This window comes from Carcharhinus amblyrhynchos, chromosome 1 (genome assembly GCF_965287045.1).
Source record: "Carcharhinus amblyrhynchos chromosome 1, sCarAmb.v2.hapA, whole genome shotgun sequence".
NCBI lineage: Eukaryota > Metazoa > Chordata > Chondrichthyes > Carcharhiniformes > Carcharhinidae > Carcharhinus > Carcharhinus amblyrhynchos.
The window spans coordinates 168,710,202-168,726,535 of NC_137324.1; the positions used below are offsets into that span (position 1 = coordinate 168,710,202).

At 46.9% G+C, this 16,334-nt stretch overlaps 1 protein-coding gene across 4 annotated transcripts in view; it reads right to left on the bottom strand.

The window, feature by feature from the left end:
- nrg1 (neuregulin 1) overlaps positions 1-16,334 on the bottom strand; it is a 204,323-nt gene that overhangs the window by 113,238 nt on the left and 74,751 nt on the right. For 2 of the 4 annotated variants that reach the window (XM_080195057.1, XM_080195063.1), the window contains exon 1: positions 13,402-14,318. The exons of 1 other annotated variant lie outside the window; for it this stretch is intronic. In XM_080195057.1, the coding sequence (XP_080051183.1) occupies positions 13,402-14,047 (646 nt within the window). In that variant the 5' untranslated portion in view covers positions 14,048-14,318. Of the gene's footprint in view, positions 1-13,401; positions 14,319-16,334 lie in introns of those variants that run through there. One more of the 4 variants, XM_080195072.1, reaches the window with a different exon arrangement.

Sequence of the window (16,334 nt, forward strand, 5' to 3'; positions counted from 1 at the left end):
CTCTCTGGGAAGCCTCGTAAAACACCTCTCTTTGACCTAGCTTTGGACCCTCATTCTAATATCTAAAGCGGATCAGTACCCAACACAAAAACAAAAAGTGCTGGAAAATCTCAGCAGGTCTGACAACATCTGTGGAGAGACAGTAGTACCAACGTTTTGAGACTGGATGACCCTTTGTCAGAGCTAAGGACAAAGAAAATCAGATGAGAGTTATATTATTGGGGGAGAGGTACTGTAATTGTATAAATATCATCTGACTTTCTTTGCTCTTAGCTCTGACGAAGGGTCATCCAGACTTGAAACATTGGCTCTATTCTCTCCCCACAGATGCTGTCAGACCCGCTGAGATTTTCCAGCATTTTCTGTTTCTGTTTCAGATTTCAGCAGTATTTGCCTTTATCTTGGTGTCTCATAATACTCCAGAGGAATGCTTTGGAGCCCTTGCGCCACGTTGGAGGTGCTATGTAAATGCAGGTTGTCGCTGCCGTTGTTTCTTTTGAGCCCTGTGGAGACTGCGATTGCTTTTTTAGGCAGGCTGTCCGTGGCATTTTGTGACCAGGACTCTTTGGCATCCATTCATCCGGTGTGGCCCCACAGAAAAAAAAAATCAATTTCCCATCATTATGAAGCAATTTCTGAAATTGCCATTGGAGAACAGATGATGACTCATCTGCTGCAGCAACTGGTAATGGGTGCGAGTGAGTAAAAACCTGCAGCAAACTTTGCTGGCGTTTCAATTGCAAAACCATCGCTCGGTTTGTAACAAACATTCACAAGTTTTGTCCGCAACTGTCTCATTCTCTGCGTGTTATTTATAGTGTACCAGCAAACTCATTTGTCCGAACAGCATTGATGATGCATATTTTCTATGTTAAAATAGCACAGGAATATATGCAATTGTGTTAACAGGTATGCTACAAATAGCATGCAGCAGGAGTTAAAACCATCACAGATTTACTGCTTCTACTTGTTTCTTCCAAAAGCACAAATCAAAGTCATACATTCTTCATCAGATATGACAACAAGTTCATCATATTCACAACAGACAAGTCCCACTGACATTTACAAGGGGTGGCACGGTGGCACAGTGGTTAGCATGGCTGCCTCACAGCGCCAGGGACCCGGGTTTGATTCCCGGCTTGGGTCACTGTTTGTGTGGAGTCTGCACGTTCTCCCTGTGTCTGCATGGGTTTGCTCCAGTTTCCTCCCACAGTCCGAAAGACGGGCTGGTTACGTGCATTGGCCATGCTAAATTCTCCCTCAGTGTAGCCAAACAGCGCCAGAGTATGGCAACTAGGGGGATTTGCAGGGTAACTTCTTTGCAGTGTTAATGTCAACCTACTTGTGACATTAATAACTAAACATGTTCATCTTATTTTTGAAGATGATACCCTGTCTGGCTTGGGAGAAATTTCAGATTTTTGTACAGTTTTTCCCATAAGAAATCATTTTAATGACAGACACTTGCTTTAACCACAGGATCACAGTGCAGAAGGAGGCCATTCGGCCCATCAAGTCTGAGCCAACCACAATCCCACCAAGGCCATATTCCCATAATCCCTCATATTTACCCTACTAATCCCTAAAATAACACATTCAAGTCTGTTTAAACAAATAAATTCCATTTTCAATGTAAAAACAATGTTTCTGGTCCTGTCAGTTTGTCTCCATTCTGACATTCACCTCAAAATTCTCCCTCAGTGTCGCCAAACAAGTGCTGGAGTGTGGCGATAAGGGGATTTTCACAGTAACTTCATTGCAGTGTTAACACAAGCCTACTTGTGCCCATAATTAAACTTAAGCACTGAAGAAAGTCAATCTGTCGTGTCTATCTCAGTTCTTAGTTGGAGCGATCTAAGATCTAAGAGTGATGGTATACATCTGAACCAGAGGGGAACAAATATCCTGGGGGGTAAATTTGTGAAGGCTATGCAGAGTGGTTTAAACTGATTCAGAGGGGGGGTGGGATCCTGGGTAGAGGGGGTGAAAGTGAGGGGGGCATAGAAGGGGACGGCATTGCACGGCATTGTGGGGGTGGGGCGGAGCGAGGTTTGAAATGTATATACTTTAACGCGAGGAGTATTCGCAATAAAGTGGATGAACTTGCAGCGTGGACCAGTACCTGGGACTTTGATGTTGTGGCCATTTCAGAGACGTGGATAGAGCAGGGTCAGGAATGGATGTTGCAGGTGCCGGGGTACAAGTGCTTTAGTCGGAGTAGAGAAGGAGGTAGAAAGGGGGGTGGAGTAGCATTATTGGTCAAGGACTATATCACAGTGTCAGAGAGGAAGTTTAATGAGGACTTGTCTGTTGAGGTAGTATGGGCAGAAATTAGAAATAGGAGAGGAGAGGTCACCCTGTTGGGAGTCTTTTATAGACCTCCAAAAAGTTCTAGAGAGGTTGAGGAAAGGATTGCAGAGACGATCCTGGTTAGGAGTGAAAGTAATAGGGGAATTGTTATGGGGGATTTTAACTTTACTAACATTGATTGGAATTGCTATAGCTCTAGCTCGTTAGAGGGGTCAGTTTTTGTTCAAAGTGTGCAGGAAGGTTTTTTGACTCAATATGTAGATAGGCCAACTAGAGGTGAGGCTATATTGGACTTGGTGCTGGGAAATGAGCCAGACCAGGTGCTAGACTTGGAAGTTGGTGTGCTTTTTGGTGATAGTGACCACAATTCGGTTACGTTCACCTTAGTGATGGAAAGGGATAGGCATGAACCTCGGGTCAGTAGTTTTAGCTGGGGGAAGGGTAATTATGAGGCCATTAGGAGAGAATTAGGAAGCATTGGTTGGACTAGGAGATTACAGGGACTAGGAACGTCTGAAATGTGGAGTTTTTTCAAGGAGCAGCTACTGTGGGTCTGTGATAGGTATGTCCCTGTCAGGCAAGGAGGAATTGGTAGGGCTAGGGAACCGTGGTACACAAAAAAAGTTGATTTGTTGGTTAGGAAGAAGAAGGAGGCTTATGTTCGGATGAGGCTTGAGGGCTCGGGTAGTGCAGTAGAAAGCTTTAGATTGGCTAGGAGGGAGTTGAAGAGGGAGTTAAGAAGGGCTAGAAGAGGGCATGAGATGACTTTGGCTGATAGGATTAAGGAGATTCCTAAGGCGTTCTATAGGTATGTCAAGAACAGAAGGTTGGTTAGGGCAAGATTAGGGCCAGTTACAGACAGTAGGGGGAAGTTGTGTGTGGAACCGGAAGAGATTGGAGAGGCATTGAACCATTATTTCTCTTCGGTGTTCACGCAGGACGATATGAATGTAGCTGAGGAGGTCACTGGGGTGAAGGGGTGTAAAATAGAAAGTATTGTAGTTGATACAGAGGATGTGTTGGATATTCTAGATGGGTTGAAAATAGATAAGTCCCCTGGTCCGGACGGGATTTACCCTAGGATTCTATGGGAGGCAAGAGAGGTGATTGCAGAGCCACTGGCTCTGATCTTCAGGTCGTCGTTGGTCTCTGGTATAGTACCGGAAGATTGGAGGACAGCGAATGTTGTCCCATTATTTAAGAAGGGGAGCAGAGACTTCCCTGGGAATTATAGACCAGTGAGTCTTACTTCTGTAGTGGGCAAGGTTTTAGAAAGAATTATTAGGGATAGGATTTATAGTTATTTGGAGAGTAATGAATTGATTAGAGATAGTCAGCATGGTTTTGTAGCGGGAAGGTCGTGCCTTACTAACCTTATTGAGTTCTTTGAGAAGGTGACCAAAGAGGTGGATAGGGGTAAGGCAGTAGATGTGGTATATATAGATTTTAGTAAGGCGTTTGATAAGGTTCACCATGGTATGCTTCTGCAGAAAATGCAGATGTATGGGATTGGTGGTAATTTAGGTACTTGGATCAGGAATTGGTTAGCAGATAGGAGACAGAGGGTGGTGGTTGATGGTAATTATTCACCATGGAGTTCGGTTACGAGTGGTGTGCCTCAGGGATCTGTTTTGGGGCCACTGCTGTTTGTAATCTTTATTAATGATCTGGATGAGGGTATAGTTGGGTGGATTAGTAAGTTTGCTGATGACACCAAAGTCGGAGGTGTGGTAGATTGTGAGGAAGGGTGTCGAAGTTTGCAGGGTGACTTGGACAGGTTGCAGAGCTGGGCTGCGAGGTGGCGGATGGAGTTTAATGCGGAGAAGTGTGAGGTAATCCATTTCGGTAGGAATAACAGATGTGTTGAGTATAGGGCTAACGGGAGGACTTTGAATAGAGTGGAGGAGCAGAGGGATCTAGGTGTATGTGTACATAGATCCCTGAAAGTTGGGAATCAAGTAGATAAGGTTGTTAAGAAGGCGTACGGTGTCTTGGCGTTTATTGGTAGGGGGATTGAATTTAGGAGTCGCAGCGTCATGTTGCAACTGTACACAACTCTGGTGCGGCCGCACTTGGAGTACTGTGTGCAGTTCTGGTCCCCACATTACAGGAAGGATGTAGAGGCTTTGGAGAGGGTGCAGAGGAGGTTTACCAGGATGTTGCCTGGTATGCAGGGGAGGTCCTATGAGGAGAGACTGAGGGATTTGGGGTTGTTTTCACTGGAAAGAAGGCGGCTAAGAGGGGATCTTATAGAAACATATAAGATGATTAGAGGTTTAGATAGGGTGGATGGTGATAGCCTGTTTCCTCGGATGGAGAAATCTAGCACGAGGGGGCATGGCTTTAAATTAAGGGGGGGTAGTTATAGGACGGATGTCAGGGGCAGGTTCTTTACCCAGAGGGTGGTGAGGGACTGGAATGCCCTGCCTGCTGCAGTTGTAAATGCGCCTAGTTTGGGGGCGTTTAAGAGATTGGTGGATAGGTTTATGGACGAAAAGGGATTGGTTTAGATTAGTGGGTCAATGTTTTTTTTTAAAAATAAGACTGGTCGGCGCAACATTGTGGGCCGAAGGGCCTGTTCCGCGCTGTAATGTTCTATGTTCTATGTTCTATGTTCTAAGACTAGTTCCACTGTCCCAATCGTCCCCCTTAAACTTCCTCTTCTTCAAATGTTTACCCAATTTTCCCTCATTCAGTGGTCGCTGCTTCAAGCGCTCCATGGGGCAAAACATCGCATAGGCAAACCATCCATGCGTGCAAAGATATTTCTCCTGAATCTGAAACCCTTTGCAGAATGAGGAATTCGGCCTTCGCACAGAGGATGGACACAGCCTACGATATTTTCAAACCCAGAGTGTGATGTACACAGGGGATCGTGTTATATATTAGATATCTGGCATTTGAGAGTGACAAAGCAGTATTTTTCTTTTGTGTGGCCGCTCCGATAAGCTGCTAAATTGCACGGATTAAATTGAAAAGGTGTCAGCAGAACCTACAAACCCGCACCGTGCCTCAGACCTGCCCCGCCGATTAAAAGCGTGATTGCCCTTTGCGTTTTTTTTTGGCCGCACGACACTCTGCTCAAAGCCGTGGCTCGCAACAGGAAAGGTATGCGACATCATGTGACAAGGGCCAGTGGCGAGGGGGAACGGGGAGGGAATATGACACAAGATCATCAACCTATCTCATAATCCAGGCTGCTTCCGGTGCTTGAGAGGGTCATAGGTACGAGTTTAAATGTCTGAGACTTACAACATAGGGGAGGAGAAGCTGTTTTCACATGCAGAGTGACGGAGGCAGAATTGTCAATGTTCACGACGAGATCAGCTAGGTGCATGAGGGAAAAGAGGAGCTGAAGGAATAGTGTGGGTGAACATTCAAGATTATTTGTGTAAACTAGACAGACCAGATGTTCTGCTCCCATGCTGTGGCATCCACATATTTCTGAGTATAATTGATTACTTTCTGATAATGTTTTTAGTACGACAGCTTCGGTATTGTTTTAATTTAAAGAACTGATGACTTTAAAGATTGTAATTCCTTCAGAATGCTTCCTTTTGAAGAGAATTCGAATAGCCTTTTATCCAATAATTTGTTTTCCTCGTCCTTCTTACCCCATCCCCTCCCCATGTCGATTTTTGTATGGGTTCTGTTCAGAGGCTGACAGCGAGTCTCTGTTACCTTGGCCAAGCGTTCGACTATTGTATATGAGTTAGTATTGATGGGCTATTTGACTGGGAAAGTCATATCCAAGCTTGCTGTCATCCGTGCCGAAAGACCACTTTCCAACTGGAGTCACTTGTGTAGTGAGGAGGTATTATGACTTTTGCCCAACATAATCTGGGAGTGTTCAGGCCAATGAACAGGTCCCTCCTGCAGCTCAAGCTGAGTTGGGAGCTTGAACTTTGGATGCTCTAGTCAGTGTAGCTTGCGACTACACCAAGCTTTGTTCCCACAGGGACAAGACACGGGAGGGGAGCTCTGATCTGATATTAAGGGGTGAAAGGTTATTGGAGGGGTACCCAGGGAGGTGGGGCTGAAGTTACGTGCAGATCAGCCACGATCTGCTCGTACCGGTGGCACAGTGGTTAGCACTGCTGCCTCACAGCGCCAGGGACCCGGGTTCGATTCCTAGCTTGGGTCACTGTCTATGTGGAACTTGCATGTTCTGATGAATGGGATGGATAGGATAGAGGTGGAGAGACTCTTCCTGCTCAAAAAAGACAGTAGGACCAGGGGGCACAGCCTCAAGATAAAGGGGGGGCGGTTTAGAACGGAATTGAGGAGGAACTTCTTCACTCAAAGGGTGGTGAATCTCTGGAATTCTCTGCCCGTTGAAGTGGTGGAGGAGGCTGCCTCGCTAAATATTTTTAAGACGCGGGTTGATGGGTTTTTGATAAGAGAGGGGATTAAGGGTTATGGGGAGAGGGCGGGAATGTGGAACTGAGCCACGACAGATCAGCCATGATCTTATTGAATGGCGGGGCAGGCTCGAAGGGCTAGATGGCCTACTCCTGCTCCTATTTCTTATGTTCTTATGTTCTCCCTGAGTCTTTGTGAGTTTCCTCCAGGTGCTCCGGTTTCCTCTCACAGTCCAAAGATATGTTGGTTAGGTTGACTGACCATGTTAAAATTGCCCCTTAGTGTCAGGGGGGCTTGGGGGGGGGTAAATACAGAGGTTTAGAGTGATAGGATGGGATTGTTGCTGATGCAAGCTTGATGGGCCAAATAGCCTCCTTCTGCACTGTAGGGATTCTGCAATGATTCTATGATTTTATGATCATATGGGTTGGTGTAGCAGGTTTGATGGGCCAAGTGGCCTACTCCTGCTCCTAATTCGAATGCTTGTATCATCAGTCATAGGACATATACTTCAGAGCCCGCTGTGTGGAGGGGGGGTGGATGCAGATAGCTCTGCAATACTGAGCCCGAGGACTGTGCCTGTGTGTATCACAGAGCTGTAGAGGTATCCATACTGGCACAGGGATTCATGGAGCGGGGTCGGGGGGGGAACCACCAACGATACTTGAGGCAAGAGCTCGCCTGCCCTCCCCGCTGGTCCTGAACACTCGGACAGAGTCATGAGGAGAGCAGGGCAGACTGAGGCTGAGGAATATTGGGCCGTAAACCTTAAATCTCAACTTGCCCTCCGTAACGCTGCAACGACCCAGCCAACAAGCTCGCTTCACACGTCGTGATGTACAATCAGCACCCTGCTGAGGTTAATCACTATCTTGTCAGTGGCTCACGGAAGGAAATCATTGATTCCATGGTTTTCATGGCTTTGTTGGCTCAATACTTAGAGCGCAGACCTAGATTAGTGGAGTTTGTGCACAGACAGCCTTATTGAGCTTACTTGGACAGAGCAACAGAATGAGGCACAAACAGAAATTACTACCAAAAAAAGTCAGCAGCAGGACATTTTTCTAATCATTCTACGCACATAGAATTGATAAAAATCAACTTTCAGTCAATTCTTCAACTTTCCAGCATCATTCCTTCAATGATGAGTGCTAATAACTCCAGGAAAAGTCACCGAATCTCGCAGAAGGAGGAACATAATTAATTGAGCTGTTAACTACTATCTATTTTTCACTGCATGGCTATTCATCTCACATATCTTCACTAGTGCTGCGATGTCATTGAATTATATTGAATCTAACAGCACAGAAACTGGCCACAAGGCCCACAGGTCTATTTCTTTTTTCGTTCATTCATGGGACATGGGCGTCGCTGGCTGGCCAGCATTTATTGCCCCTTTCTAGTTGCCCTTGAGAAGGTGGTGGTGAGCTGCCTTCTTGAATCACTGCAGTCCATGCGCTGTGCGGTGACCCACAATGCTGTTAGGAAGGGAATTCCAGGATTTTGACACAGTGTCTGCGGAGGAACAGCAATACATTTCCAAGTCTGGATGGTGAGTGGCTTGGAGGGTAACTTGCAGATGGTGGTGCTCCCATATATCTGCTGCCCTTGTCCTTCCAGATGGAAGTGGTTGTGGGTTTGGAAGGTGCTGTCTAAGGATCTTTGGTGAATTGCTGCAGTGAATCTTGTAGATGCTACACACTGCTGCTACTGAGCGTCAGTGGTGGAGGGAGTGCACGTTTGTGGATGTGATGCCAGTGAAGTGCTTTGTCCTGGATGGTGTCAAACTTCTTGAGTGTTGTTGGAGCTGTACCCATCCAGGCAAGTGGGGAGTATTCCATCACACTCCTGACTTGTGCCTTGTAGATGGTGGATAGGCCTTGGGGAATCAGGAGGTGAGTTACTCACCACAGTTTTCCTAGTCTCTGACCTGCTGTTGTAGCCACTGTGTTTATGTTGCCATCCTGGTGTTTTAAGTCCCACTTAAGCCTCCCCCCTCACCTTGCTGTATCTAACCCTCTCAACGTATCCTCTATTTCTTTCTCCCTTGTGCACTTAACCTAGATTTCTCTTACTGCGCCCCTGGTATTTGTCTCAACCACTTCACTTGCAATGCAGCAATTCACCAAAGATCCTTAGAAAGCACCTTCCAAACCCATGGCCACTTCCATCTAGAAGGACAAGGGCAGCAGATACATGGGAACACCACCACCTGCAAGTTCCCCTCCAACCACTCACCATCCTGACTTGGAAATATATCACCGTTCCTTCGCAATTGCTAGGTCAAAATCCTGGATGTCCCTTCCTAATGGCATTGTGGGTCAACGCACAGCATGTGGACTGCAACAATTCAAGAAGGCAGCTCACCACCACCTTCTCAAGGGCAACTAGGGATGGGCAATAAATGCTGGCCAGCCAGCGACACCCATGTCCCATGAATGAATAAAAAAAAATGTGGTCGTGAGCTCCATATTTGCAAGACTCTGATCATCAGCAACCACAGTCTCACGAAGAAATGTACCCAATAAGGAAAAGGAAGATATTAAATCCGAGTTTGACTATTTAAATCACATTTTATTGTTTATATTCACTTGAGAATGGGGAAGAGCAAATGAAATGGAAAGCGATGAAGCTGTTATCTACTTGAGGGAGTAAGGGGATAGAGTCAAGCTCTCACTTAAGTAAAACTGGCCCTTATATACAGCATATCAGATAACCTCAAGGTGGCTTAAAAGCAGCCAATGAGGTACTTCTGTCATTTCAGGAAATGTACCAGTGATAGGGTACAACAATGAAATAAACAATAAAGTCCAAAGATGTGCAGGTTAGGGGGATTGGTCATGCTAACTTGCCCCTTAGTGTCTCAAAATGTCTAGGTTAGGGGGATTAGTGAGGTAAATATGTGGGGCTAAGGCTACAGGTCCCAGGTGGGATGCTCTGTTGGAAAGTTGGCACAGACTCGATGGGCTGAATGGCTTCCTTCTGCACTGTAACGATTCTATGATTCTGTTCTAATTCCGAAGAATGTTATGGAATCTTTGATGCCTACCTGACAGGGCAAAACAGGTGTCAATTTAGAGTTTCATCTGAAAAATGGCACCTCCTACACTGTAGCACTCCCCCTCTGTTGCACCGAGGTGTCAGACTAGATTGTGTGCTGAAATTTCTGGCGTGGGACTTGAGCCTGCAACCTTCTGATGCTGGTGAGAGTGCTATCCCCAGAGCCACCTGGTGCATTGAAATTCTGCTTATCCTGTCAGCCTGGGAAGAAAGTTGCTTCTGTGCTGTGGCTGTACTTTCGCACTCTTCCCACTGCCAACAATGATGGTTGCCAATTGGTGAGGAACTCCCTACTTCCTTGAAGTCATGTTTTTAAAGCTTTGACATTCAGACTGCAGTGTCTGCGAAGAATAATAATGCCTGTGTGTAAACTTAGAGAGTTTCTCCCTCCTCTCTTGGAGAAATTGGACCAGGAAGGATTAGGGTCGTCTGTTCTGGTTGGACACTTTACATATTCTTTTATTCATTTGGGGGACATGGGTGTCGCTGGCTGGGCCCGCATTTATTGCCCATCTCTAGTTGCCCTTGAACTGAAAGGCTTGGTAGGCCATTTCAGAGGGCAGTTGAGAGTCAACTACATTGCTGTGGCTCTAGAGTCACATGTAGGCCAGACCAGATAAGGATGGCAGATTTCCTTCCTGACGGGAACCAGATGGGTTTTTCCCACATTTGGCAATGGTTTCATGGTCAATAGCAGATCCTTAATTCCAGATATGTTTTTAATCAAAATCAAATTCAAATTCCACCATCTGCCGTGGTGGGATTCGAACCTGGGTCCCCAGAACATTAACTGAGTTTCTGGATTAAGAATCTAGTGATAATACCACGAGGCCATCGCCTCCCCTCATACACACATATGAACATACGAATTAGGAGCAGGATTGGCCACTCGGCTCCTCAAGCCCGCTCCACCATTCAGTAGGATCATGGGTCCATGGCGGTGTCACCATATGATATATTTCTTCCAACCGCCCACCTTCCCGCCCCCTCCCAGAACACCGGCTATTGGTTACCTGACCTTTACTTATTCACCTTTCGACACCAATCAAAGGGCGAAGATACATCATCGCTCAACAGGGAAGTGTGTCCCAGTTGCCAACCCTCCACAGAATTGTACAATCCTTACAGTGCAGAAGGAAACCATTCGGCCCATCAACTCTGCACCAACTCAGCATCTTATGCAGGCCCATGCCTTCCTTCCCAGGGAGAACATGCAAACTCCACACAGACAGTGATCCGAGGCTGGAATTGAACCGGGTTCCCTGGTGTTGTGAGGCAGCAGTGCTAACCACTGTGCCACTATGCCGCCCAAATATCTTGGCAAATAAAGGGAAGTAGAACAAAAAAAAATTCCTATTGCCCCAATGATTTTTCTACTGGGTTCTTCATAGGTAAATCTTGGAGATTATTCTCTAATTCCTGGAGACTCCAGGGCAACTCTGGTTGGCATGGTGGCACGGTGGTTAGCACCGCTGCCTCACAGCACCAGGGAACTGGATTCAATTCTGACCTTGGATGACTGCTTGCGTGGCATTTGCATGCTCTCGCCAGGAGGGAAGAGATGGGCATGGGCCTGGATAAGATGCTGAGTCGATGCAGATTCGATGGGCTGAATGGCTTCCTTCTGCGCTGCAGGGACTTTACAATTCTAAGGAAGGATGGCACTGGGACACACTCTGAGCCCCTTGCCCTCCTTTCTCACTGTATAAATTCTTCATGTTGGAGCAGACTAATTGATGGAGGAGGTGACCACAGGACCAGGTCAACCATCTCATATCAAAGTTTATCTGTTTTCAGACAAGTTATGAGTTAGTCATGTTGACATTGTACAGATGCACATAGAATGGCTATAACACACAAGGAACCCATCGGGTTCCTGCAAGCTCTCGGCAAGAATTACTCAGCGAGTCCCACTCCCTCACCTTCTTGCCGCAGCCCTGCAGATTTTGTTTTCCTCATCAGGCAACTATCCAGTTCCCTCTTGAAAACTATAATCTGAACCTGTCTCCACCACACTCACTGGCCGTGCATTCCAGATCCCAACCACTCGCTGCAGAGGAAAAAGTTTTCCCTTATGCCATCTCTGGTTTTTTTGCCAATTGCTTCAAATTGATGCCCTTTGGTTTTTGACACTGGTTTGTGAGAACAATTATATTTTTAATAAAAGAACCACCCACATGCACAACTTCCTTCCAAACGGGGAATTTTGAATATCACAATTTCCAAACTCAACACCATCTTCTAACAGCAACCCTTGAGATAAAGGTAGCTGAAAACAAAGATATATACCATGAAACAATGAATAACCAGTTGCCACAGCTGCCTCAACACAATCATTGGCTCTACGCTCCTCTATTTAACCCCAGCTCAGCTGCTTTGATTTTGACCTAAAATTTCCAGACAGGACGTAAACAGAATTGTAAACTACAGGTGATTTAATTTCCCAGCAAAACAGTAGAAAGAAGAAAGTTGCTCCGACAGTGGTTACCCTCAGATTTGGTCCGGCCTAGGGTCCGAAAGTCACAGAGTGAAACTATTTTGTCAAGTACCACTGCAGCTGGGTTCAAATAACTAGGAAAGCTGAAATAGCTAGAGCTTGGCAGGCAGCCAAAGACTAATAGAAAGAGGGGAAAAAAAAATCTTGCAAAGTCATTGTACAACTGGACAACCTAACAGCAACATTAATAGATTGGCTTTCCATGAGTCTCTGGGATGGACTAGAATCAATTAGCTCACAGCGCTGAGTGACCTTGAGATCCATCGCAGAACCAGGCAAGAAATCAAGAGACGACACACACACACACACACACACACACACACGGACACACACACACTAAAGATCCTTTTGAAAAAGAATAAATATTGATTATTTCAGAAGAAATAGATGGATTGTCCTCCTGATTTATCTCTCGCCGCACAGTGCTTTTGACTAAATTCCCCGCAGTTTGTTAAAGGTGATGGATTCTATTCATGGAAGGGTCAGAATACGAGTTAATGAAACATTTCTTCGTGAAAACGCCACTGTTTCCATCAATCAGTCTGTGGGCTCAGCATAGGAAGTTCCATTAGAATATTGTGCCTGATGGCAAATCAGAGGAACTGCTAACAAGGGCTCACGGGGGTTACAAAACATGCTAACAGCAGCCCAGTTACTCTCCTGTAATGTCATTAAGCACAAGGCACGGGCTTCTGTCAAATGGGGGGGGTAGTGATTTAAAGACAGTTCTTTCTTCCAGTGCTCTCTTTCTTTCTGATAGGTATCATCTTAAGAGGGGGATTTTTTTTTCCACTCAGCTTCGTTTGGGAAGGTCTATATTTCTCGAGACTCGGTTGACACAGAATTGAAATCCAAATCCAGCCAAACACATTGAACTGTGAACTGAAAGTAGACGTAGGACACTGTGCTGTCAGTGGGAAAAAATAATCAATCGAAAGAATTCTAAGCATAACCTTTTACAAATGAATTTCTCTCATGCAAAAAAAAGAGTTCAGACAATCTGACGAAATGTACAGCATGCCTTTCTTAACTTTTCCTGCTTTTAAGACAAATATGCTTTGAACATCAAAACAGCAGTGTAGAAAAGCCTGCTAGAATTTGTCCCCAGCCACCACCCCCACCCCCCCACCTCCCAACAAGAATCACAGGGAAGAAAAGAAGAGGTTACTTACTAAATGCCGGTGCAATAATGAGGTTCGTATCTGTCATTTGGGGAAAGGTTACAGACGCTGATTCTGTCACTTCACGAGTTTTGGTGACGATCGGGTCGGGGGAGAAGGATTCAAGTACAACCGAGGAGAGGAAGGAAGGGGATGAGGTCGGGGGGAGTGAGGGTGGGCTAGTGAAGGGAGCTGAGGAGAGCACCAAAGGGTCATCCGGATCATTCACCGTCTGGCTCAAGTCAGATATCGGAATAGTGGCGGTAAAGGCGGTCGATGGTGGCCATTCGGCCACTGTTGCTTGGTCAGCAGAGATGATAGGACCCTGCCCTATGCGCTTGGGATCAAGGTGCGTCAGAGGTTCGTACTCAAATATCTTGTCCACAAAAACCCACTTGAGGCCAGCAATGCAAAGACCCAGGCTCACCAGACAAGCCATGATGGGTATGATGCAGATCTTCTCAGAGTTTAAGCAAGTCCGTGCACGCTCCACCTCCATGCAGATGCAGCAGGTAGCGATGAGGCCCGTCAGTCCCAGGGCTCCGCTTTCGTCTGCCTGGGTGGCCGAAGAACTGTCCTCCGCCGTCCCTTCGGCCGAGGGGGTCGGGCAGGGGGGGCTGGAGGGCTCGAGAGAATTCTCGCTGGCTTCCTCAGACATCCTGCCGGCGCATTCAGTGTGACTGCTCTCCGAAAGGCTTGCGAGCAACAGGAGGGAGGTGAGTGAGAGTGAGGACGTCGAGGCATCAAATGGGCAACGACGGCAGAATCATCATCGACGTTCGCACTGGGAAGGTGGGCGAGCAACCTGATAGCTCTCCGCCGTGCCTGTCTCGCTCCTGTGAATTCTGTACGAGACGCTCAAATCATCTCTTGGCTTGAGCAGCTCAGTCCTGGTGTCAAGGGGGCTGCCATTTATTCTAAATTGAAAGTCACTGCTGAGGTCTCACCTGCAAAGTTGGAGATTTTCCAAACAAACCCCCTCCCCCCCCTCCCTCCCTCCCTCCCTCCCTCCGTCACTCACACCTTCATAAAAAAAACCCCACAGACCAGCAGCAACATCATCCTGTTATTCTCACTGTGCCTGCTCTGTTCGGCACAGAGAGAAGCTGGAGTCATTAAGGAGCAGCAGGTGCCTGTCTTTTCAGCACAGTGGAAGCGCTGTCATTAGTGACAGGGATACTCGCAAACCCGGCGGGGTGGGAGGGAGGGGAGGGGAAGGAGGGGGGCACAGAGAGAGAGAGAGAGAGAGAGGGAGAGGACACACGGAACTTCCTCCTCCTCCTTCAGACATCAATCCACTCACAGACACACACTCACACAGCACACATACACACACCGATACAGGAATACACGCTGCAGGGTGAGTCTTCCTGGAATCAGAACGCACACATACACACATCTCACACACACACACACACGCGCGCGCGTACATACACACACACACACACACACACACATACACGCACCATTCAGAACTGCACAGACTGCCTGCAACTTCCGACTTGATCCAATTAGAAGGAATGAACCATCAAATCAGAAGCAGGCAGCAGCGAGTTCTCCAGCCTCATATCCCTCCCTCTGCCATATAGACGAGTCAGCAATTGATTATGCTAATGCACGGGAGCTGGATGCGATGGGACAGAGCAGGGCTGGTGTAACTGGCAGACGCTGGGTCCCAGGGGGATGGGGTTTTCTCCAGTAATTTCACTTGTGCGCTCCCAGAGATCGCATTTCATCCCGACATCTAGCTTCAATTCAAACGATAAAACCTGGCGGGGGGGGGGGAGGAGGGGGAGGAGGAAAGGGTTTAAAACGGCCTACCGGCAAATATAGGTAAATGAAAAGATCTTGGGACGTGTCATGTCTTATGAGGCTTCCCGGTTTTTACAGAGTTTTATTTTGTCTTGTTTGAATGGCAGGTGTGTGTGTGTGTGTGCTGGGGTGTGTGTGTGCGCGTGTGTCGAGGTGGGTGGGAGGAGGTGCTAACAGAAAGCAAGCCTTAAGGTGATAGATCCATGGAGGATTGACAGTTCTGAAGGGTACGCTCTTAATCCACTCCACCGCTGGAAAGTCTCCAATCCAGCCTCGCCCTACTTATTAACCTGCTAGTGACAAACCTGGATAGAAAAATATAAAGTGTAAATAAAAGAGAGAGGAAGACAGTCCCTCCTCGGACTGCGGACGGATTTGAATGAGTTGATGAGAAACTTCTGAGGAAAATAGAAAGAGAGAGAGAAAGCATTTACAAAAGGGACATGCATTATGAAATGAGTGCTTAGGGACAGCCATCGCTCGACGATGATGGGCTGCCAGCGGGTCTATTATTAATACAGTTCTATCGGCAGATCAACCAGCCCCTGCATTAATTGGGCCCTGCCACTGACAGAGGAAAATAAGCTGTGAGAGTCGGAGCTGTGTGCCTGGTGAAATTAGCTGATGGATCGAGCAGCAGTTTGCCACACAGACACCCTGACTCTCTCCTCGCTGTCTCAACTTAATGGAAATAGCATCGTGTTTCTCGTCCTTTATGAACAGAGATGTGCTGAAAGCAAGGCGGGAAAAGTAGGTCGGGGAAGAGTGACTCCCGCTGCGTTGTCCTTCAGAGGAAGCGTGCAGATGCAGCACTTCAGGAGCGGGTGGGCTCAAAATCAAAATTTTTAAAAAAGGCTCACGAAGGATGAATGGGCACATCACAACACAAGCCCAGGATAACTCCCACGAAGGGTTAGTTGCCCAAACTCGATGTAAAACAATGATTTAGGATGTTTAAGAGCACGAGGGAATAAGGGCGCAACTTCAGGCTAAAGGGACGATCCTTTAAAACAGAGATGTGGAGGAATTTCTTCAGCCAGAGGGTGGTAAATCTGCGGAACTCTTTGCCGCAGAAGGCTGTGGAGGCCGGGTCATTGAGTGTCTTTAAGACAGAGATAGATAGGTTCTTGATT